The sequence below is a fragment of the Electrona antarctica genome (assembly GCF_951216825.1).
Source record: "Electrona antarctica genome assembly, chromosome: 8".
In the NCBI taxonomy this organism is placed as follows: Eukaryota; Metazoa; Chordata; class Actinopteri; order Myctophiformes; family Myctophidae; genus Electrona; species Electrona antarctica.
The window spans coordinates 46,036,227-46,062,215 of record NC_136789.1 but is presented as its reverse complement, the minus strand read 5'-3'; the positions used below and the strand labels follow the sequence as shown (position 1 = coordinate 46,062,215).

The 25,989-nt window shown below is 42.5% G+C and overlaps 1 protein-coding gene across 3 annotated transcripts in view; it reads left to right on the top strand.

Moving 5' to 3' along the window:
• Positions 1-8,554, top strand: part of cadm2a (cell adhesion molecule 2a) — a 414,954-nt gene extending 406,400 nt beyond the window's left edge. For all 3 annotated transcript variants that reach the window (XM_079508605.1, XM_079508606.1, XM_079508604.1), the window contains one exon: positions 5,615-8,554. In XM_079508605.1, the coding sequence (XP_079364731.1) occupies positions 5,615-5,733 (119 nt within the window). In that variant the 3' untranslated portion in view covers positions 5,734-8,554. The remainder of the gene's footprint in view (positions 1-5,614) is intronic.
• Positions 8,555-25,989: the final 17,435 nt, after the last annotated feature.

Sequence of the window (25,989 nt, the reverse complement as noted above, 5' to 3'; positions counted from 1 at the left end):
GTGCGCTTCGTTTGGCAGGTGTGAAGCCTCATTCGAATCCTAATGCGCATCAAAGAACCGCATTCTACTCTGCCAAAAGACAGGGGTTTCGCTTCGCTTCCAATCGCATTTGATTTCGATTCGGTGCAGGTGGGAATGCAATCCGCAGCAAATAAAGGAAATAGATAAGATAAGATAAGATAAGATCTTTATTGTCACTGTATGAGACATACAACAAAATTCCGTTTAGTGCAACCATAACATATAACAGTATCAACAGAGAGAAAAAAACACTGATGGGGAAACTTCATGGCATAAAACTGTTAGTACGTCTTAGTCCAGTCAAGTCATCTCAATCCATTAATAAGCATTCTAATGCATCGTAAAAAAAATAGTCAAATACACCAATAAAAAAGATAGATAAAATAAGGGGGACCACACAATCACAAGATTAAATAGATGGAACGGAGTTCGAGGTTCATGTGCAAATTCATCATCAGTAGGGGGGGGGGGGGGGGGGGGGGGGGGGGACCACAGGGGAATATACTATACTATATACTATTGCACTTGCCCATATGCTATTGCATATTATATACTATATCCTATTGCATTTGCCCATGGTCTATATTGCACTTGCCAGTTAGGACAGTCATATGCGAGTGTGTGTGCGTGTATGCGAACCGAGCAGTGTTTTCACTGTGCACGCGTGTGTGAAGCTAAACACAGTTGGAGACGGAGAAGGGATATTAATTTTACGCAGCGCAAAGATGTCCTGTTTAACCGTGGATAGACGTGGGCAAATAAGTAGACTGAAGCCCTCATCGAAATATGAGGACGAGTACATTAATCAATTGCTTAAAGAAACACATAAAAAACACTGTGTACAGAATATTCAGTCCGTCTGTGCGTAAACATGGAGTGTTGTCACTGATGTCACTGTGTGGGGAGGGAGTGGGAACTTTCTTCATGTCGATAAACTTGTAAACGGAGGTCGGATTCATTTTGTGCTGCTGTCTGCGCTGTGCCTCCACATGCCCAAAAGAACAGTGCGTGCACACACACACACACACATGCACGCGTGTGTGTACACAAGAGTGAGAGAGAGAGACGTCTAGTCCCCGACACACGTAGCCTAATTCTACGTCCTAACTATTACTCAAAGTATTAATTTAACACCATAGATTTCACTGTGTAGTTTATGAATGGAACACATTGATCCCTGCTGCGCTTCCAATTGCTGCGGATGACAGCGCAGTGTGAAGGCAAACCGCAGCAAATTAAATATGCAACTTCTCCGCCCATTCGCATGGTGTGAATGCGACCTTAGTCTTAGTCTTAATGCAATGTTAATTTTGCCAGAATAGATTTAGGGCTCCATTTTCGTCACCGCTAAACCCCTTATCCCTACACTTCTTTGCCTTTTTTACTATTTACTAGACAAAGATGTTTAGGGATAAGGGGTTTAGCGGTGACGAAAATGGAGCCCTTAGTCTTAGTCTTTTAAATAACACACCGTTTAGTCTTAGTCCTATTTAGTCTTCTGAAAAATCTTAGTCTTTTAGTATTTTAGTCAACAAAATGAACACTGCCCCCCACATTTATTTGTAGCCTATTTAGCCGTGGGCCAGATTTTTACATTTTACATTTTACATTAGTGATTATAATTTCCAGATTTTTTCAAGATTTTTTAAGGCAGATCCACAAGCTCACAGTGTGTCACAATTCAATTTGTCTATTGTTGAATAGACAGAAGTATAAAATAGGATTAAAGTTATTCTCCCCTGAAGAAGCAGGCAGGATCTATTAGTTCAGAGGTTCAAATGTCAGGAGACCCAGGCTCAGATACTGGGTAAAACAGGAAACTTACAGAGGGTGTCTTCAACTCATTTCGATGGGCCCCCCTGGCACCCCTTCAAGGACCCCTGAGGGTCCCTAGAACCCACATTGAGAACCACTGCTGGACACCAGCCCACCTGTCCCATTGAACATCAGCGCTGGGTCTCCATGCAGAGACCACATGAGTCAGTCCACCTACAGCCCAGCACATCACAGAGCTAGACCTGGGTCTACCAGCCATATTGGAAAGAAATCGAGCCTCTACTTCCTCCACAGGTGTTACGAATGATGCTAATTAAGGCTGTGTTCCATTCTGGTTACACAGAATCAGGGTGCTGATATAGAGCATGTTGGCTCACTGGAAAGACTCAGAGGTCTCAAAGTGGGGTCCAGAGTCAGACTCCAGGTACCCTCATGGTTCCCTGAGGGGGTTCCCCTTACAGGTGTGTAACTCTGAGAGTTATGGGTGTCCTCCTTGAAAAAAAAAGAATCACAAACATGTGAAGTGAGGGGCGCTCTTATCATCATACATCATCTTACATCATCACATTCCGGCAAATCATAATTGACGACCTCACTTTTCTGTCCTCATCCTCAAATCCAATCCGGCTAATCACTTGTGACGTCCGCCAATCAAATCATCACTATGGGGTACACACAAACACGCAAAGCTGGTCATAGGATAGCCTCGGTCCCAGCCTTACTCATCTGTGAAGAGGAAAGCCTGATCACAACCTAAGGCAGAGACGGAAGTGTCGGTCCGGAACATCCGTCAGAAGTATTTCCCCATTTCCGACCAATCACAAGTTCATTCATTCACGGAGAATGTAAACTGATTTGTAAAGCATCAACGTCATTTCCTTGAGTGTTATACTTCCGCCAAAATCCCGCAACTTCCGCCCAAAAACTTCAGCACGGGGTAGCGCCCCTCAATAAGTTTCAGAACCACTGTGCCACATCAAATGGAACAAACCCTTATTTAGTATAATTGGTAAGAAAGAGGCCCAATTTTGTTCCAATAGACCAGGTAGTACTGTGCATTGCAATTAAGCTCATGTCTCAATAAAGTAGTGAGAGCACTAACGGAGCGAAACACATTATTATTTATTTAACTGCATAAAAACTTTGAGTTGATGAAAGTTTTTAACCGGAAACAAAAAAAAAACTTTGTTTGGCATACTTACAAAAAGCACAAGAGATATGAGGAGGTTCCTGCCCGACAGCGACAATACAGCATGCGTCTATGGTGGTGATGGAGCAGGAACACACACTGGCTCAGTCTGTGGTGGTGATGGAGCAGGGACACACACTGGCTCAGTCTGTGGTGGTGATGGAGCAGGGACACACACTGGCTCAGTCTATGGTGGTGATGGAGCAGGGACACACACTGGCTCAGTCTATGGTGGTGATGGAGCAGGGACACACACTGGCTCAGTCTATGGTGGTGATGGAGCAGGGACACACACTGGCTCAGTCTATGGTGGTGATGGAGCAGGGACACACACTGGCTCAGTCTATGGTGGTGATGGAGCAGGGACACACACTGGCTCAGTCTATGGTGGTGATGGAGCAGGGACACACACTGGCTCAGTCTATGGTGGTGATGGAGCAGGGACACACACTGGCTCTGTCTGTCTATGGTGGTGATGGAGCAGGGACACACACTGGCTCAGTCTATGGTGGTGATGGAGCAGGGACACACACTGGCTCAGTCTATGGTGGTGATGGAGCAGGGACACACACTGGCTCAGTCTATGGTGGTGATGGAGCAGGGACACACACTGGCTCAGTCTATGGTGGTGATGGAGCAGGGACACACACTGGCTCAGTCTATGGTGGTGATGGAGCAGGGACACACACTGGCTCAGTCTATGGTGGTGATGGAGCAGGGACACACACTGGCTCAGTCTGTGGTGGTGATGGAGCAGGGACACACACTGGCTCAGTCTATGGTGGTGATGGAGCAGGGACACACACTGGCTCAGTCTATGGTGGTGATGGAGCAGGGACACACACTGGCTCAGTCTATGGTGGTGATGGAGCAGGGACACACACTGGCTCAGTCTATGGTGGTGATGGAGCAGGGACACACACTGGCTCAGTCTGTCTATGGTGGTGATGGAGCAGGGACACACACTGGCTCAGTCTGTCTATGGTGGTGATGGAGCAGGGACACACACTGGCTCAGTCTGTCTATGGTGGTGATGGAGCAGGGACACACACTGGCTCAGTCTATGGTGGTGATGGAGCAGGGACACACACTGGCTCAGTCTATGGTGGTGATGGAGCAGGGACACACACTGGCTCAGTCTATGGTGGTGATGGAGCAGGGACACACACTGGCTCAGTCTATGGTGGTGATGGAGCAGGGACACACACTGGCTCAGTCTATGGTGGTGATGGAGCAGGGACACACACTGGCTCATTCTGTCTATGGTGGTGATGGAGCAGGGACACACACTGGCTCAGTCTGTCTATGGTGGTGATGGAGCAGGGACACACACTGGCTCAGTCTGTCTATGGTGGTGATGGAGCAGGGACACACACTGGCTCAGTCTGTGGTGGTGATGGAGCAGGGACACACACTGGCTCAGTCTGTGGTGGTGATGGAGCAGGGACACACACTGGCTCAGTCTGTCTATGGTGGTGATGGAGCAGGGACACACACTGGCTCAGTCTGTCTATGGTGGTGATGGAGCAGGGACACACACTGGCTCAGTCTGTCTATGGTGGTGATGGAGCAGGGACACACACTGGCTCAATCTGTCTATGGTGGTGATGGAGCAGGGACACACACTGGCTCAGTCTGTCTATGGTGGTGATGGAGCAGGGACACACACTGGCTCAGTCTATGGTGGTGATGGAGCAGGGACACACACTGGCTCAATCTGTCAGGATGTGTGTTTACTTTGGATCCAGATGGTTCTGCATAGTATGCAGTATACAGGCAGGAAACCAAGGCTTCACTTAAACGGTCTTTACTTAGGAATGAACATAGTTACAAGTTCACGGAGGAAAACAAAAACGGAACAGCAAACCCGAGAGAAGCCTACACAGTACAATGGACCAGCTCAGAGCACAATCACAGATAGATACTTTAAATAGTCTCTGGCCAACAGTTAGGTAGTCATTAGCCTGGGATATGGGCATATCATTTGGGGTTTATGATCCGGTCAGGAGCGGATGATAACTTATTGCGACCGAAAGTGGCAGTTAACTATGAAACCTTTTTTGTCACGTCATGTCCACACTCAATTTTGTCACTCAATTTTCTCCCTCATCAAACCCTGTACACTCAAGACACTGCCACTGCTGCCACCCTTATATACGGAGTTGACCTGTTCTGACATTCCATATGTTGATCTGACCTCATCAAACCCTGTACACTCAAGACACGCGCCATATGGCCAGTGCATAAAGGGCGAGGTCGCTTCTCGCCCCCAGTCGTCTTACTGTCATGTTGTAATCTAGTTTGTAGTCATCAGGCCGGAACTCCCAAACCGGAACGCTACAGTGTAGTTGTACCCAATCAAGGAGTGGTATAGAAAAGGGAAAGAGCAGGTTACAGACCCAGGGACGTGACACAGTCATTGCAGGCTTGGCACAGGTTTGAATCCTGCATGAGCGATGTAGCACTACACAGGCCTCTCAGTCACTTTCCTTTGTTTTGTTTTCTTCATGCGTTTGCTGCTCACCTAGGGCAACGTATGAGCACAGGAGAGACAATGCCTTTATGTTATGTTTCCCACCACTGGTCATCATGCCTGACGTGTCTGTCCGTCTCCTCTCTCTCCTCCAGGAACGTACCTGACGAACGAGGCCAAGGGAGCGGACGACGCGCCCGACGCCGACACGGCCATCATCAACGCCGAGGGCAACCACGCCCACGCAGAGGAGAAGAAAGAGTACTTCATTTAGACTGCAGAGGGAGCCGTGACGCTACCGCACCCACCCCACCCCCCCAATACGCGCACACGCACGCACGCACACGCACATGCACACACACACATACACACACACGCATACAGTACATTCCCTTTCTCCTCATCTTTCTATAGTATATATAGTATATCCTCCTTTATGTCTCTCCGACCATTCCTCCCCCCTCTTTCCCTCCATCCCTCCTTCTCTGCCCCCGACCACTGCCCTTGCTTTGTCGAGGACGAGGAAACCCCGGGCAGTCTATTGACAGAGAAACTTCTTTTTTTTTCTTTCTTTCTTTCTTTTATTGTGGCATTGTGCCATTTTGTTCAGAGCGTTTCAGAGCTTTCATTTCACCTTGTCATCTTCTTGACAAGGAGTTCTCAACTCTCTCGTGTTTTTTTTTATTTTTTATGGAGGGGTATTTGGTTCGTTGACCTTAAGTTGAAGAGAACACCAGACATCTGTAAATGCATCCTAACTGCTTAATATGTGACAGTGAGACCCCTATTGGTTCTCTCCCATTTGTCGTCGTCCCCAACACACACCCATAAATACCGTCCCTTCCCTTTTTTGTAAACACATATCTTCTAACATTAACACGGTGCCTAAATATACAGACGCCCATTGAAATTCTGTCAATGCCTTCATGTAACGTCTGTCTGTAGCAATGTAAATGCTTTGTAGATGGTTGTCTTAACCGCCATTCAACCACTGCGTCTCACAGCTTCCGATTTCGCATTTCATCTTTCCGTCTAGTTTTCAATTATTATATTTTTTACTTTTGTTTGTCTCAAGATCCGTGCTTTTAACGCCTTATATATTACTGTCTCATTATGGTCCTTTTAGCTGATTAAACACACCCCTCCCTCCCACCCGCATCACCCCAATAGACATTGTAAATGAAGAAGTCGACCCTTGTAAGATAAGATGAAGGTTTTGTGTAACACTGTAGCAAGGATTGTCAGATATGTGTATAATGTTTTTATTTAATTTTCTTCCCTCACCATAGGTCTCTAGGGGATAAATGGTAGTGCCGTATTGTTTAGAGCAGAGACGCTGCGATAAAAAAAACACCAAAAATGACATACAAAATGAAGAACTCCATCAAATGAAACACAATCGAATATATTAGAGAAGAAGAAAAAAAAGGAAAAAAAAAGAAATTTGCTAAATCTGCTGTATCTATATATTTTTTGTCTGTATATTCCTGCACTGTTCAGGCTGAGACCCACACTTTCACACTTAACTGCTTACTTCTGTTTGCTATCTCACATGTACCTCTTAGAAACAGGGCCAATCACGTCTCTCGTGTGTTGTATAAATCCTATTGTTGTTTTTTTATTTCAATTTCAAGTCGATGCCATGCCATTGAAAACATTTGTTTGAATGAGCCTTAAAGACCCCATGAAATCTTTAAAATTACATTTCAGTGCTGTAATACTCCAAACTACTAAAAGAAAAATAAATCAGACCATAATTGTTTTCCTCGTCTCCTCCGATATGCAGTGAAGTTCTATTTGAGGTCAATTTGCTATTGTAAAGCATTTCAAGATGCATTCCACAAAATGATGTCAGTAAGCTTCATGATAAAATCTGTTTCAGTCATGTTTCATTGCACCATATCATCGCTGTCGCCAGCAGAAACCTTATATCTCCAACTTTCAACCTTTCGCGTTTTTTCTTTCTTTTGGTAACTAACTCTCTACTTCATCATACTACAGTGTCACGCAAAATTAGTAAAAATGGGCCGCGATGCGACACCTTGTGAGCTTGCAGATCTGTGTTTTTGAGGGCCCTCCTACAGTATGTCCAGCTTTTGGTGTGTAACCCAAATTTTGTCCTACACAAACATAACATTAAATGCCATTGACAATGAATGGACAATTTTTAGTGTTTGTGTAAACACAAACATTGCGTAAACACAAACATTGAAGACGAAGGTGAGGATGCAAATTCTGATTGGCCGGAATGAGATGATGTATGATGATGTACGATGACTTCACACGGGTGTGATTTGTTTATAAATATTTGACCAATGAAAAGTAGAGCTTACGACAAAGTAATAACTACATTGGTTGCATTACAGGCTCTTTTTCTGCTTTGGAGATACAAGGTTTCTGCCCGGCAGCGACAATATTTGTTTTGTGTTATCGCCTCCACAAGTGCTGTTGTCTGAGAACACTTTCACTAACGAGTACAGGGAGTGTCCATTTATCTCGTCAGCGTACACATAGACCTGTAAGGGCCCATTGCTACATCGGCAAGTTCAATGAGCACTCAGGATTTTACAGTGCGTTTCATTTTCCAACTGAGCCAAACCATTACAAACCATTTCATGATGTCTTTGGGCAAAAAAGTAAATAAAGGAATAGTTTGAATAGTAATGAATATATGAAATAATGAATAACAATGAGAGATTGTGAGAGTGCTCAGCAAGGGGCCTGCATCTTGAAAGAAAAGGCTGATTAACACTTATAGAAAGTAGCAAGATCTACTGTACAAGCTCACAATTTGTCACCTTGTGATGCGTTGTGGCCTTGTAGATCTGCTATTTCCGGTTCGCAACCATGTATAAGTCAGGCTTAAATGGTGAAAGCAAAAAAGAAAAGCACAACAGTAACACAAACCGCGTTCCTTTGCCCACGTCTTCATTGCCTTTTAGAACAGTTCAGCTGAACAAAATGTATGATAATGAAAGGTTTCTTTGTTTTAGTCCCAAAAAAGAGAAAAGTTTTGTGTGCTTTTTATACGACCAACTTGGTTTTTATTTGTATTTAATTTTGTCACTGTTGTTGTTGTTGTTCATACACTTCTAAGCTCCCAGCTGTATATTGTGTCTGCAAAAAATGTGGTAAATAGTGAAAAATGTTAGATTTTTGCATTCCTTTATTCTTTCAAATTTGTATATTAGCCACTTTATCTACTTGGGGGGTGGTGGGGGTGGGGATTTATTTTTTATTTTTCCTTAAAAGAAAAGTTTAGTTTTTAGCACAAGGCATGTATATAATGTGTGAGGACTACACTTTAGTAATAATTTACACCGGCATGTTCTGTTGGGTTCCTTTGGCTTTGTTCCATCTTTAATTTATTCAAAAGGACATTTCTTTGACGGAGAACCATTATGAAGGTTGTGTTTGCCCCTTAATGCTGCGCTCACTCTGGCAACTACAAAACATACACAAAGCCCAGTTGCTGCTGAAGTGTTGATCAACATGCTTGTTTGCAGCTTTAATGGTTAATGTGGTTAAACGCTAACGTGACATGGATGCGTTCCAGGTCTCAATGGATTAAGTAAAATAAAGCCTAGGGTAGATGGAAATAATTTGTTTCCCCCCATTACTAGCAGGAATTTTGTGGAGAGAGAAGGTGAGTGGAAATTGATTAAACGATACTTGGTTGTTCTGTAGCTTTTTAGCAGCAGTTGAAGCCAGCTCAACTTGGATGGTTGCTTTGTAGATTTTTTTTTAACCTACAAACGTTGGGTGACACTTTGTATCTTCATGTCGCTGGCTTCCATTAAAAACAAATGGTAGCCTGTAGCTTTGTTTCTGCCATTGTGACCACAGCATAACTTTGGAGGCAGTAAAATCGTGTGCATTGATTTAACTCTGATTCGGGTCCAGTTTTACACTCAGGGTTAAATGAACACTCGGGTGTTATTTTTCTGTACACCATTTTGGTGTAGTGTTTGCGGCATGCTCCTCGGTGACCTGATGTTGAATTTTGCCTAGTTTATACTCCTTCCTACGACGGTGTCCTGTGTAAAAAATAAACAATCCACAAGCTTGTACAAACTTGTAGAGCTGCCGTTTTCAGCGTGGAACACCATCGTAGGACTAAGTATATGTCAGGCTATAATAGGTCTGAGCTAATTGTTGTAGCTGTACTGTTAAGTTGACACCATGTTCTTTGGCTTTCCCTCTGACTTGTGGACAAGACAAATGGTCCTTCCTCTCCCCTGGCCGAGGAGAAGGTACACAGGGAGGTCAGCAGCTACTTTCTGTCCTGAACTGTCTGTCATTACAAAATCCATCAAGGATACACTCTAAGCATTTAAGGTTTCAGCTACTACTACTGTTGTTAGTAGCACTCTGTAAAAAAAGGTTACTGTGCGGGTTCAATGCATATATTCTACGTTTTCAGTTGATGTGTAACCTAATGAGCTGCAGTACATGCATTTCTGTTGTCATTATGTCCTTGGGATTGGCCAGTGTAATCACATATTATGTTCATATTATGTTTTATTTTCCCTTCTTTAAACAATCTGTATACAGATTGTTTAAAGAATGGAAAATAAAATCACATCCAGAACCAAGTGGAAGGGCCCGAACTTAGCAAGAGGGGCCAATTAATTACAAGTCGTTTTATGTTTAATGCAAATAACAATAGTTTTTGTCCACAAGGTGAAGCATGGATGTCATGGCATGCTTTCTCAAGGTGATACAGTAAATAGAGCGTGAAGTTCCAGTTCATTTTAGAACTTTCCGTTGCAAATTGCATTGGCACAATATAAAATTCCCACAGTGTTAATTACATTCAAAAGGTGTGTGCTGCAGCTATTTTTATTCCTCGTAATTTACAGAATTCGAAAGTAAACTATAGTAACGAGAACCACTTACAGAAATGATATGACGTGATATTATCATGCAAAGTAATGTCCAGGATTCTTTTTTCCCCCCATTTGTTATTGTATAGTCATTCAATGACATTACGAATCAAGACTCCTGATGCATAATATAAGCAGCATATTCAATTTGAAGGGAAGATCAAGGTTACATGGATTTGCTGATGTGTGTCAGAGAGGAGCAGGTTTTTTTTATATATATAATATGGGACAGATGATCACTAGACAGGTTTGTTTGCAGTGATGGGAATGTACAAGTCTCTGGTTTGAGTTTGGAATGGAACCAAGGTGCCATTTTTATGAACAATGCATTCTAATCTAATTTGAAGGATATTTCTAAGTACATAAATGTTGACAAAGAATGGAGTGCGTTTTTTGCTGAACCACATGTAAATATCTGTTTTGACATGGTGATACATGAGCTAATGTGTTGCTTTTTATAATAAGTAGACCAAACTTGACTCAACTTTATTTTTTTCTTTTTGTAACGGCCTGGCACATATCTATGATACAATCAACTGTAGCTCTGTCACGTTCATCCTGGGATGTTTCAGTCACAGTTAGTATTAGTACCATTACGTTTCTTTTCATTGTCAGTTAAAACTAAGCTTTAAACCTCCGACAACAAACCCCCCCCCCCCCCCCCCCCCCCCCCCCCGATTCCTTCTGTTCATGTAACGAGCATCTAGTACTGACTCATGTAATATAATATCCAAACCACACAGTATCAATACGAATTCAAGAGTGGCACAACACTCAGTCTATTGATTAGGAAATTGATCAATTTCTTTTTTTTCAAGTACTGTAGTTGCTTGTTTTCAATAAATACCCATCTAAGAATGCCTCTTAGCTTGGACTGCATTGACCTGTGTTTTATTTGAACTCATGTATGATATTGTATTTTTCAAACTTGCATTGTGTGCCACCGCAATGACGCTAGCATGACAGGGGCTGTTCCTGTATCTGTCCTCCGCTAAGCCCTTCATGTCCCTCTGCTGTAAAGACTATAGCTTCAGTCCGCTCCTCTTAGTTCCTAATACTGACACGAAAATCGGCTCAATGTCAACAGCACTACGATGGCGTGTAGTGTTGTTTTGTTTTTCCTTTCTTTCTTTCATTCTTTCTTTAGTTTTGCATCTCAGGAATATATTTCATGTAGAGTTTTTTGTTAGATTTTGGTTTTCTTTCTTGGGATGGGACTTGTGAGCACTTCTGACTCGGCCTAGTCCCCCCCTGTATGCTGACGCCGTGTATTTGTTGAGTTTAAAATGATCACAATGTTAATAAAGGTATTCAGTGATTATTTAGTACTTGTCATTGTGCTGTCATTAGTCTCCTTACAACTGTTTAGCTATGATTATAGTCATCGTTTTGCTACAATTCACATCATGATCTCTGTGACATGTTTTAAAATTCTGAGCAGATTCAGTTTACTTATATAGCAAGAGAAAAATGCCTAAATTACTGTGAAAGAGGATGTATTATTGGGGATCCGCTCATAATTCTGATTAGTATGACAACATGACTCTGCGTACGTGGAAGGGTTAAGGACAGGGTTAGTAATGGGGCGAGTCGGACCAATGCCGTCGGAATAATGCGCCTTCTGAATAATGATGATGACCTGTATTATTTGGGGCACGGATGTTTCCAAATGACTAAATGACATCTGCATTTCAATAATGTTCTTGTTGTCTCAAGACACTTTCATTGTAGAGCAAAGAACCGACAGAGATCCCACCTTGACCAAGCAATTTTGCGACAGTGCGGTAACGAAAAACTCCCCCTTAGCTGGAAAAAACGTCAAGCACATCCCGACTCTAGGGTGGGCGGCCATCTCCCTCGACCGTGTTGAGGGAGAGAAAGAGAGGGAGAGACGGAGAGTGAGATACAGGCAAATACAAGTAGTAGCAATATAATAATCAAGTATAAGATAATATAATAATTCAATATGGTATAAAAATGATGTTAGATAATATATAGTGGTATAGTATAAGAATGTTGAGATAATATACAGTGTAGTGGTATAATATAATAATGGTATGTAGCAATACATGGTCATGCTCTGTGAAGAGGCCTGGTCCGTGGCCACACTCTTGATAGGCAGCTGGGGGTCCATAATAGAAGTCCATGGACCTCCGGAGTGAATATGCAATGACTGCAATATTGTGGTGATAATGTACTAAACTCAGCAACAAAAGTTTGGAAACTTAATTTTGGTCCATTATTTCTCCACTTTAATAATACCAATTGGTATTGTATTGTATATCATTTTGATCGTTGATTAGTCACCTTTACAACAAGGTATAGATTGTAAGGATCGGGCGTTCGTGAAATGAGCAATACAGCTAAACGCGTGGGTAGCGCCTCCAAAACATTTGCCAAAATGGTAAATGGTTGGTTTTCACCCTTGCTTTGAGTTGCTTAGTGGATTGAATGATTGCACTCTCCCACAGCAATACGAAAAATAAAACACATATTGGCTATTTTTACACTTGATTAATTTGACACTCGGTAGGTAGCGTGTGGAAGATCCATACGCAGCCACAACACTTGAGCGTGCTGTACGTGCTAGAGTGACCAACAGAACCACGTTGGATGAATTGCAACAAAACCTGGTTGAGGAATGGGATGCCATCCCACAGCAAAATGTGGCTATAGGTTGGTGACCAGCATGCAGGAGGAGGTGCCAAGCTGTTGCGGCTGCGTTTGGATCTTCCACCCGCTACTCTGTTCCATTACACTGAGTGTAAAATTAATAAAGTGTAAAAATGGCCAATATATGTTGTTTTTTCCTTATTACTGTGGGAGAGTGCAATCATCCAATCCACTAAGCAACAAGGGTTGAATACCAACCATTTTGCCATTTTGGCAAACGTTTTGGGGGCGCTACACACACGTTTAGCTGTGTTGCTCATTCCAGGAATGCCCGATCGCGTTGTAAAGGTGACTAATCAACGATTAAAATGATATAAAATACAATACCAATTGGTATTATTAAAGTGGAGAAATAATGGACCAAAATTAAGTCTGAGCCTGAGTTTATAAACATACTGTAGTGTACAGTATATGACATATGAGCTGCTTATAACGCTGTATAATTATAGTTATCTATTATTACATTTGAGAGAATTCCACGCCCACAAATGTTGTGTCCGTGGAGCACATGCACAATTTTGTGCGCCAGTTCAGGCGGCCTAATGTGATTAGTGTTCATGGTATAGGCCTACACCCTTAGTTCATGACACCATATGAAGGAAGGAACTCACCATTATTGTCTCCAGCATGGGGAGAGAGTATGTTTTGCACTCCGTCCGTCCGTCCGTGTGTCCGTGTGTCCGTGTGTGTGTCCGTCCTTCCGTCTGTGAACAGCTAATCTCCGGCACCGTTAACCCGGTCGATGCCAAATTTTGCACACACACTCCCTGGATGCCAACGATGAACCTCTGCCCCGCTATAACAGGCCTCCAGAACGGCCTGTTATAGCGCCACCAGGAGGCTGCTTTGTGCAAAACAAGTTTTTGGACAGTACACCTACAGATTTTGTCCAAACATCACGCAAATTGGTACACAGTCTCTCTAGAGCCATTCAACTCCATCCTGATTGGCTAAGATTGGCTTCCAAAGTTCGCAGGAGTGCTCAGTTTCAAACAAAATGCTGCAAATCATGAACACATCGTGTGATTTCTGTGAAATTGTGCACGCACATTCCCACTAGAACGAGGAAGAGATGCCACATGAACATTTTCAACTCAGCCTCATGGTGGCGCTATAACTGGTCTTAACTGCACGGATCTGTGGATAACTTTGTATGCCAACTCCCTAGAGGCCAAGGAAAAACCTTTGCCTGGAATTTTTCACATCTGCTCTTAATAGCGCCACCAGGAGGCCGACATATGTAAAACACATTTTCTAATTATTACTCCTTCAGATTTTATCCAAATTTCACGCAAATCAGTACACATGCTCTCCATAGTCACACACACACACACACACACACACACACACACACACACACACACACACACACACACACACACACACACACACACACACACACACACACACACACACACACGTTTACATTGCCCCTAAACATTTTGCCAAACATCACACACACACTCCTCTCCTATCCTCCTGGTGGAGACCTGTGCCCAGAAGGGCACTTTTTCTAGTTTTCGTCTTTTTTTCAAATCCTCAACAATGATGAAAAAACGGCATGCTATAGTATGCCGTCTCTCTCTCTCTTTCTCTGCGTCACTCTCTCTGCATCACTGTCTCTGCGTCACTGTCTCTGCGTCACTGTCTCTGCGTCACTCTCTCTGCGTCACTGTCTCTGCGTCACTGTCTCTGCGTCACTCTCTCTGCGTCACTCTCTCTGCGTCACTGTCTCTGCGTCACTGTCTCTGCGTCACTGTCTCTGCGTGACTGTCTCTGCGTGACTGTCTCTGACTTTGAACTTTCAAAGTCGACTTTGAAATAGTGCCCCTAAGGGGACATGTGGGTAGATTTTTTTTAGGTGGTAAAAAAAAAGAAAGGGGTGTGAAAAAAGAGATTTTGTCAGGGTGGGTATATTTTTTATGGAGACTTTTTTTTAAAATATAGTAATGAAATATAGTGAAATAGTGAAATAGGGTAATAGGGTAATAGGGTAATAAGGTAATAGTGTAATAAGGTAATAGTGTAATAAGGTAATAGTGTACTAAGGTAATAAGGTAATAGTGTAATAAGGTAATAAGGTAATAGTGTAATAAGGTAATCGTGTAATAAGGTAATAGTGTAATAAGGTAATAGTGTAATAGTGTAATAAGGTAATAGTGTAATAAGGTAATAAGGTAATAGTGTAATAAGGTAATAGTGTAATAGTGTAATGAGGTAATAGTGTAATAAGGTAATAGTGTAATAAGATAATAGTGGAATATGTGTAATAGTGTAATAAGTGTAATAGTGTAATAAGTGTAATAGTGTAATAAGTGCAATAGCACATTAAAGGGTTGGTTCGGATTTATGGACATAAAGCTGTATGAAATGCTTACCATAAATATCGCGGTTGCAAAGGTATTAATTGACTGGCCGAGTCCTGTGCTGGGAGTGCTGCTCCTATTTGGGGGAATATCAAGTAGTTCCCAGGGTCAATGGGGGCCACGCATTATAAATAAACCAATCTACAAAACTAGCGTCATTGTCTCCACCAGGCCGAAGGCATGGGGAGAGAGTATGTTTTGCACTCCGTCCGTCCGTCCGTCCGTCCGTCCGTCCGTGTGTGTGTTTGTCCGTCCGTCCGTCCGTCCGTCCGTCCGTCCGTCTGTCCGTCCGTCCTTCCGTCTGTGAACAGCTAAGCACCGTTAACCCGGTCGATGCCAAATTCTGCACTCACACTCCCTGGATGCTAACGATGAACCTCTGCCCCAAAATTTCCAGAACGGCCTGTTATAGCGCCACCAGGAGGCCGCTTTGTGCAAAACAAGTTTTTGGACAGTACACCTACAGATTTTGTCCAAACATCACGCAAATTGGTACACAGTCTCTCTAGAGCCATTCAACAGACTCCATCCTGATTGGCTAAGATTGGCTTCCAAAGTTCGCAGGAGTGCTCAGTTTCAAACAAAATGCTGCAAATCATGAACACATCGTGTGATTTCCGTGAAATTGTGCACGCACATTCCCACTAGGCCGAGGAAGAAATGCCAAATGAACATTTTCAACTCAGCCTCATGGTGGCGCTATAACTGGCCGAAAAGTGTTTTTACATCTAACTGCACGGATCTGTGGATAACTTTGTATGCCAACTCCCTAGAGGCCAATGATGATGTTACCAGGTAGAATCTACAGGTTACAGGTTTCAGTGTTTCACCCACCGCCATGCATTGAGGCATAAATTAGGCAGAGCTGTGGCTCCTCCTTGACAGACACACCTCAGCTGTGCTGAACTGAAGTGACTACAGTAACTTGAAAATGACTGAAGACATGTTTACTGTGATTAGGGTAAGCTTACATTTCATATCTCAAACACCATGTAGTGAAAACTCCTGTAACTGTAACCAGGGAAAAAAAAGAAAACATTATGAATTGATTTTGAATCGTTCATAACGGGAATCGCGATTCTAATTCGAATCGATTTTTTGACACCCTAATACAGACGCATAAGCACGCACGCACCGTGACGCACTTTCAGCTTCAATGTTTGTGTTTACACACAGACACCAGGCTAGTGGCCCTCAAAAAATAAAGTTTCCATGCACGCACATCAAAACTGTTCTCAATGTTTACAACTGACTTGATGAGAAGACATCTGGACATATCATTTTGGAACGAGAGAGAGAGAGAGAGAGAAAGAGAGAGAGGAGAGAGAGAATGAGAGAGAAAATAAACACCATGAGAGTGAATTGACAAGTGATCAGGCAAAAGTGTGTTCTCTCCAGCCTCTCCTCAGTAAATAAATTGCAGTTATGTTGCACAGTTGCAGTTATATTGTGTTGCATGCAGATCTGTGCATCTGTCTCTAGTATTAGTGTGTTGTTAGCCGAGTTAGCCTGGGCAGTGCGTCTGTGTTGGAGATATAAACGCTGCATGGCTTGGGTGTCAGCTGACGAAATAACATAACCTTCAACATCATCATCCCAAAAGACATAAAGGCTCTCTATGCTCAAGCAGCTCAAACGAGCACGACTGCACACAATCAAAGTATAAAATCAATGATCAGACGGAGTCTCACAGCTGAGCTAATTGGCTAGTGGCTACTGCAGCACTTTGCATGGGGAATTTCACCATTGGTAGCAGCTAAATCTGTATTTCTTTTAATGACTTTCTATTGAATATCTTAAATACAATGAGATTGAGCCAACAGTTACGTTTTGTTTCTCTGTGTTCAGTCTGAGAAATGTCGGCACATTGGTAGCCCTAGAATGTAAAACACAGCCGCCTGCCGCGGGTTAGGGTAGAGTGCCGGAATGATGCCACTGAGAAACACTATTGTAAAATGCTTTGGAGAAGTAAGTAGCCTTGCCGAGCCATGAGGCAGGAGCCTATCTCCTGTTTCTGTAGCGTGAGGCAGCTTGATGTACAGGTACACCCCCTGGACATGACACTAGCATGTCGCAGGGACTTAACCCCAATCAACCCTTGATGCTGAGTGCAATCAGACCCAGTGCCTCCCTGCTTGACACTATCCCCGGCCGGGTCATACGAAAGTCTCTAAACCTTAAAGTCTTTGGTATGACCCGGCCGGGGATAGAACCCCGACCTCCCAGTCTCAAGGCTAACACTAACCACAAGGCCACTGAGCTGGTTGCTTTGGAGAAGGGTGCTATATAAATGCACTATTTGCTGCATTTGGTATTTATTTAAGAGAAAAATACAGGAGAGGAGAGAAAGAGGTTGCGCTGAAGTCAAAAATATGTGGCTGAAGGACAAGGGAGTGATTCATTTTCATGAAAGCCGCAGCACAATAGATGAATGATGAACAATGCCTCGACGCACACACACACACACACACACACACACACACACACACACACACACACACACACACACACACACACACACACACACACACGAAACGCCTCAAGCTATGTGTCACTCTGTCAATGCACACCTGCAAGGTGCTGTCAGTCTGCCAGCTGTGTGAGTCACTGCCATCTCTGAGGCGCTTGCATATGCAAATACACTGCCTTCCCACATCAACGCCACAACTCACTCAACCCAAAATCTCTTTGGCTACACCCACGAACACCCGCCTACTGCACACCCTCCTCCAGTCATACTCTAATGCATATTTCCAGTCCCAGAATCTTATTAGTCCCTCTCTTCACCCGTCTCACCACCCACATCAAGGATTGTGACTGTAGAGGTTTCACAAGGACCATCTTCTGTGGCATTGAAGTATGGAGCCAGAACAGTATGGAGCCAGAACAGTCTCAAAAGTCTCACAGTCGCGATCACAGATTTTTAAGTTCAGATTTGCAACTCACATGTGTGTTTTGTATCCACAAGTTCAGATTTGTGTTTTGTATCTGTATTTCACATCTGTGTTTTGTATACATTTGTGTTTCAAATTTGTGTTTTGTATTTTTGTTTCACATCCAGTTTCAAAGGCACACTTAAACTTTGCAAAAAATATTAATATTTACAAACAATAAACTAATCTACAAATAATGTTTTCCCCCCACACACGTCATATAAATCCACAAACCCTTCATGTGCATGTGCAAACTTCTTCTCTGTGCTGTGCTTCTCTGTGCTGTGGTTACAATTTACAATTTACAATTTAGGCATTTAGCAGACGCTCTTAATCCAGAGCGACTTACAATAAGCAAGAACAAAAGCATGGGAATACATCACATATGTAAAAAGCATTTATCGCGAAACATGCGTAAGCTAAGAACGTGACTAGAACATATCTATATAATGACACTATACATATAAACTATAACTAGAACATATCTATATAATGACACTATACATATAAACTACACATATATGCTATACTATGCTGTACATATATACTATGAAGTGCTATGACTACTATACACTATATACTATGAAGTGCTATGACTACATACAATGCACTTATTGTGCTGTCTACATGACATGCTATAAGTCTGTTTCAAATGCTATATAAGTCTAAGAAGTGCTGTCTAAGGGGGGTAGGGTAAGTGCTATGGGCCATGATGGAGTCTGAAAAGGTGGGTTTTCAGACTACGGCGGAAGATCGGGAGTGATGCTGCAGTTCTGATTGCAACGGGAAGTGCATTCCACAGTTTTGGGGCCAGAAGGGAGAAGAGTTTGGGACGTGTGGAGCGTTGTCCCGGCGTTTTTAGTGAGGGTACTTCCAGCTTCCCTGCGTTGGCTGATCTGAGTGCGCGGGAGGGTTTGTAGGGTTCAATCATGCTGGCAAGATATGGGGGAGCCATACCTTTGGTTGCTTTAAATGCCAACATCAGAGTTTTGTATTCTGTGCGGGCAGCGACCGGGAGCCAGTGCAGGGAGCGGAGCAGGGGGGAGACATGTGAGAATTTTGGCTGGTTGAAGACCAAGCGAGCTGCGGCATTTTGGATCAGTTGGAGAGGCTTCAGTGCACATGCCGGTAGGCCAGTAAGGAGAGAGTTACAATAGTCAAGTTTTGACAGGACTGTTGTCTGGATTAGGAGCTGGGATGATTCCTGGGTGAGGAACGGTCTAATTCGTCGTATGTTATAGAGTGTGAACCTACAGGATCGAGTGACAGCTGTGATGTGAGTTTTGAACGAGAGCTGACTGTCCAGGACAACACCAAGGTTCCTGGCTGTTGGGACAGACGTTACCAGGGCGTTGTCTACGGAAATAGTTAGCTCCCGCATCGGGCAGGACTTAGCTGGGAAGAAGAGAAGCTCAGTCTTGTCTGGGTTCAGCTTGAGGTGGTTGGAGGACATCCACTGTGAGATGTGGTTCTCTGTGCTGTGGTGAATTCTCTCTGTGCTGAAAATCTGCTGTGCTACTTTTGAGACTCTTCTAACGTTGGGCGGTAACGAATCATTGGCAGCCAATGATGACGTTTGTCATTCCTCTGCCAATCAGATCGGTCCGCCTTCAGCCAATCCTAGGCCTCCTTACATTGTCTCCTACAATCAAATGGTCATTGGTCGCAGACCCGGACCACTTACTTGTTTACAACTGGATGAAATACTCCGACCTGTTTTAAGATTTCTAATTAATTCTTCAACTTTATTTTCTTCATTTTCACAGTTTTGGATGTATTATTGACCATTTTTTTTATACTGTTTTGAGAAATGCCTTTGACTTACTGTTAGCAACAACATTAACCCCCACTATTTACCATTGCGTTAGCATGTGTTTGTAGTTTGCACTGCATCGATGCTTGGAAGAGCTTCAAAGTGATTATTAAAATGAAGAGGAAAGCACCCACCTATTGCTGGATATCCTGTGCAGCATCTTCAATATTATTACTAAGGTGAGTAACCTACCAGTCTGTCAAGGATAACATTTGGATAGATTATTCTTATAATTCACAATAGTGCAGTGATATTCAAACAATTCAAATCATTAAGGTTAGGGTTCATTTAATCTATCATTCACTTGTGTTATCAAACTCTTAAAGGTGCTGTAAGAGAATCTTTCGCTTAATAACTTGAACCCCAGCCTTATTCTGGGGGAATATTAGCCAAAACAACACCCGATCTACAAGCTCACAATGCATTGCAATGTGAGCTTGTGGATCGGCTATTTTTTGGCAAAGAAAGCAGTAAAAGAATAGTCTTGTAGAGCAGTTGATCCCAAAGTGGGGTCCGCCGGTCCGGGGACCCCCAGAGAACTGTATGAGTTTGTTTAAGAAGTCAACAGTCAATGTAAAAATATATTCTGGATCTGACATTTATAAGCTGAAATAGCTCAGTTGGTAGAGAGTTAGTCTGAAGATCCAAAGGTCCCTGGTTCAAACCTTGGTTTCGGCAGGTGAAATGAGGTACAGAAAACCGTGTGAATCCCAGGCTGATCTCACAGGGGGAAGAACTGTATGAGTTTATTTGTTTAAGAACTAACAATCAATTGAAAAAATACATTATGGATGTGACACTTGCAAGCTGAAATAGCTCAACCAAATGAACCCTTACAGGTCTGTAACTCTGAGAGTGTACAAATGGAACCAAATGGTCCCGGATCCATTTGTTTCCATTTGTACACTTTCAGAGTAAAATTAACATTGATTTTACAATATAAATTTGGCCACCCAGAGATAGAAATGGCATTCAATGGGGGTCCGTAGACTAATGCATGTTAAACTGGGGGGTCCTTGAAATTAAACAGGTTGAGAATCACTGCTAGAGCAACAACTAGAGCCGTAACAATCTTCTCTTATGGGGGTTAGGGTTAGGGTTAGGGTTAGGGTTAGGTTTAGGTTTCTGGTACATTTCGGACGAATTGTCCTTCTTCAGGCAAGAGATTCTTGGAAGAATGAGTTTGTGGCCATCACCTCTCTGGAAACCCGCACCTCTTCTACTACAGTGAATGGAAAAGTGACTGATAGTGTGTAAGGAGGCTGTCCACATGATCGGGAGATGGTGCGTTCAAACCCCACTCAGGTCATTACTTTCAAGACCGATTTCGAGAAGAACAAAAACAAACAAACAGTGAGTATTGTCTGGTACCAGTGGCTCAGTGTGTAAGGAGGCTGTCCACATGATTGGGAGATGGTGGGTTCAAACCCCACTGAAGACTTTACTTTCAAGACCGATTTCGAGAAGAACAAAACTAAAAAAATAAAACAGTGAGAATGTTCTGGTGCCAGTGGCCCAGTGTGTAAGGAGGTTCCGGACCAGGGTCCAATCCCACTCCAGTCTTTACTGTGACACTTTGCTTTCCACACTGCCATCAAGTAGCACTGCAAAGCTGTGTTGTTATAACCAGCAGTTAGCTCAGTGTGATGAGTGGCTCTCTTTGTAATCCACAGGTAGGGTTCAAATCCCACAATAGTCTTAATTGTGACACTTTGCTTTGCACACTGACTCCAGGGGGTTCCCTTTCAGAGTAAAATTAACATTGATTTTACAATATAAATTGGTGTCCCAGGATTGAAATGGCATTCAATGGGGGTCCGTAGACTAATGCATGTCAAACTCGGGGGGTCCTTGAAATTAAAGGGGTTGAGAATCACTGCTAGAGCCGTAACAATCGGGTTAGGGTTAGGTTCCACGGGCTAATAAAGTGTCAATTTGGGGGTCCTTACAAGAAAAGGTTTTGGAACCACTGTTGTAGAGGGTCTATAGAATAGATAGATGTTGATACTATTAAGTTAGTAACTTTGACAGTGTACAAATGGAACCGGTTTTCAGCAGGTCAAATGAGGTACAGAAAACCGTATGACTCCCAGGCTGATCTCATTGGGGGAAAACTGTTAATTTGTTTAAGAACTAACAATAAATTGAAAAATACATTCTGGATGTGTCACTTAGAAGCAGAAATAGCTCCGTTGGTAGAGCATTAGACTGAAGATCTAAAGGTCCCTGGTTCAATCCTGGGTTTTGGCAGTTGAAATGAGGTACAGAAAACCGTATGACTCTCAGGTTGATCTCACTGGGGGTAATACTGTATGAGTTTATTTGTTTAAGAAGTAACAATACATTGAAAAATACATTCTGGATTTGACACTTAAAAGCCGAAATAGCTCAGTTGGTAGAGTGTTAGACTGAAGATCTAAAGGTCCCTGGTTCAAACCTGTGTTTCGGCAGTTGAAATGAGGTACAGATAACAGTATGACTCTCAGGTTGATCTCACTGTGGGTAATACTCTATTTGTTTAAGAAGTAACAATACATTGAAAAATACATTCAGGATGTGACACTTACAAGCTGAAATAGCTCAGTTGGTAGAGCGTTAGACTGAAGCTCTAAAGGTCCCTGTTTCAAACCTGGGTTTTGGCAGTTGAAATGAGGTACAGAAAACCTTATGACTCTCAGGTTGATCTCACTGGGGGAAATACTGTATGAGTTTATTTGTTTAAGAAGTAACAATGCATTGAAAAATACATTCTGGATGTGACACTTACAAGCCGAAATAGCTCAGTTGGTAGAGCGTTAGACTGAAGCTCTAAAGGTCCCTGGTTCAAACCTGGGTTTCGGCAGTTGAAATGAGGTACAGAAAACCGTTTGACTCTCAGGTTGATCTCACTGGGGGAAATACTGTATGAGTTTATTTGTTTAAGAACAAAAAATCAATTGAAAAATACATTCTGGATGTGACACTTACAAGCCGAAATAGCTCAGTTGTTAGAGCGTTAGACTGAAGCTCTAAAGGTCCCTGGTTCAAACCTGGGTTTCGGCAGTTGAAATGTGGTACAGAAAACCGTATGACTCTCAGGTTGATCTCACTGGGGGAAATACTGTATGAGTTTATTTGTTTAAGAAGTAACAATGCATTGAAAAATACATTCTGGATGTGACACTTCCAAGCCAAAATAGCTCAGTTGGTAGAGCGTTAGACTAAAGTTCCCTGGTTCAAACCTGGGTTTCGGCAGTTGAAATGAGGTACAGAAAACCGTATGACTCTCAGGTTGATCTCACTGGGGGAAATACTGTATGAGTTTATTTGTTTAAGAACAAAAAATCAATTGAAAAATACATTCTGGATGTGACACTTACAAGCCGAAATAGCTCAGTTGGTAGAGCGTTAGACTGAAGCTCTAAAGGTCCCTGGTTCAAACCAGGGTTTCGGCAGTTGAAATGAGGTACAGCAAACCCTATGACTCTCAGGTTGATCTCACTGGGGGAAATACTGTATCAGTTTATTTGTTTAAGAACAAAAAATCAATTGAAAAATACATTCTGGATGTGACACTTACAAGCCGAAATAGCTCAGTTGGTAGAGCGTTAGACTGAAGCTCTAAAGGTCCCTGGTTCAAACCTGGCTTTCGGCAGTTGAAATGAGGTACAGAAAACCGTATGACTCTCAGGTTGATCTCACTGGGGGAAATACTGTATGAGTTTATTGGTTTAAGAACAAAAAATCAATTGAAAAATACATTCTGGATGTAACACTTACAAGCCGAAATAGCTCAGTTGGTAGAGCGTCAGACTGAAGGGTCTGAAGGTCCCTTGTTCAAACCTGGGTTTCGGCAGTTGAAATGAGGTACAGAAAACCGTATGACTCTCAGGTTGATCTCACTGTGGGTAATACTGTATGAGTTTATTTGTTTAAGAAGTAACAATACATTGAAAAATACATTCTGGATGTGACACTTACAAGCCGAAATAGCTCAGTTGGTAGAGCGTTAGACTGAAGATCTAAAGGTCCCTGGTTCAAACGTGGGTTTCGGCAGTTGAAATGAGGTACAGAAAACCCTATGACTCTTAGGCTGATCTCACTGGGTGAAAAATGTTATTATTTTGTTTAACAAGTAACAGTCAATGTAAAAAATAAATACTGGATTTGACACTTGCAAGCTGAAATAGCTCAGTTGGGAGAGCGTTAGACTGAAGATCCAAAGGTCCCTGGTTCAATCCTGAGTTTCGGCCGTTGAAATGAGGAACAGTAAACCCTATGACTCTTAGGCTGATCTCACTGGGTGAAAAACGTTATGAGTTTATTTGTTTAAGAAGTAACAAGTACCAGTCAATGTAAAAATAAATAATGGATGTGACACTTGCAAGCCGAAATAGCTCATTTGGGAGAGCGTTAGACTGAATATCTGAAGGTCCCTGGTTCAACCGGGGTTTGCCTGCTTTTTGACATGACAAATCATTCTGATTGACAGATTCCTTGGCCAATCAGATTGGTCCGCCTTCAGCCAATCCTAGGGCTCCTTACATTGTCTCCTCCAATCAAATGTTCCCAGACCCGGACCACTTCCTTGTTTACAACTGGATGAAATACTCTGACCTGTTTTAGATTTATAGTGATTCTTCAACTTAATTTTCTTAATTTTCACAGTTTTGGACGTTTTATTAATATAATTGATCATTCTAGATCACTACTAGATCCGTAACAATCTTCTCTTATGGGGTTCGGGTTCGGTTTCAATTTCGGGTTAGGGTTAGGTTTCTGGTTTAAGGACTTCAGTGTTTTGTACCAAACTATTGTATGAGTACCGAACAAAGAATGTTTGCTTTCGCCATCTTGGTTGAAGAAGAGTCTGGGCAATTAATTAGTCGTATACCTCTGAGGTCAATGATTAAAGTGTTGATTGATGATTCAACCTTGATGATGAGACTTTTGAGGGGATTAGGTCCACCCATCAAGCCCATTAGTGTCAACCTCAGACCATATTGGTCTGATTTTGAATCTGAATGGCTTTGTGTTACTGCTATTGTCCTGGCTCTGTTCTAATTAAGGGCCATTTAGGAGTTTAGCATTTAAGGGTTTGTATACTAAGCTGTTCCCTGTGGGCCTATTGGATTGGTATTGTTTAAGCCGTGTGGAAATTTGGTGTTTAATTTTAAAATCCACTGCTTCTCGGCATATCTCCTTTCCCCCTCTGTCCAGGTTTGATTAGATTCTAATCCACAAACCTCCAAGGCACTAATCCCATGGGTCATGAAATGTTGAACAATTAATAAAGTTGTTTCTTTTGCATTATTTATATTATATCTATGTTGGTTTAGTCTATCTGCTATTGTGTTTCTAGTTTCACCCACATATTGTAGGTTGCATTTGTTGCATGTAATTAGATAGACACAGTTACTAGTATTAGCCTGTATGATTTGATTTATTCCCACCATTCTCATTGTGGTTCTATTTTTCACTTGTTGTTTAGGTCTGAAGTAATCCGGTTTCTTGCGTATCGGTCTGTCTGTCTCCTTTAGTTTGCTATGTACAAGGTAATCTTTCAAGTTTTTGTTCTTCCTATATGCTGGTATAATTTTGTATCCGTTAAGTAGGTCATCCGTCCTATTTGCAAAATTCCTCTTTATTTTCATGTTTGTTAACCTGCTTAGGGTCGAATAGGTAGTAACCAAAGCTAGTTTGGGACTCTGGTCCCTTTCTTTCACCTCTAGAAATGTGTCATGTGTTTTTCTAAGGAAGGTTCTTGTGTAACCCCGTTTTCGCAAGGCGTTAAATAGAGTTTGACATGCTATTTTAAAATCACTTTGTTGTGTGCAGATTCTGTGGAATCTCAACAGCTGTGATTTGACTATGCCTCTG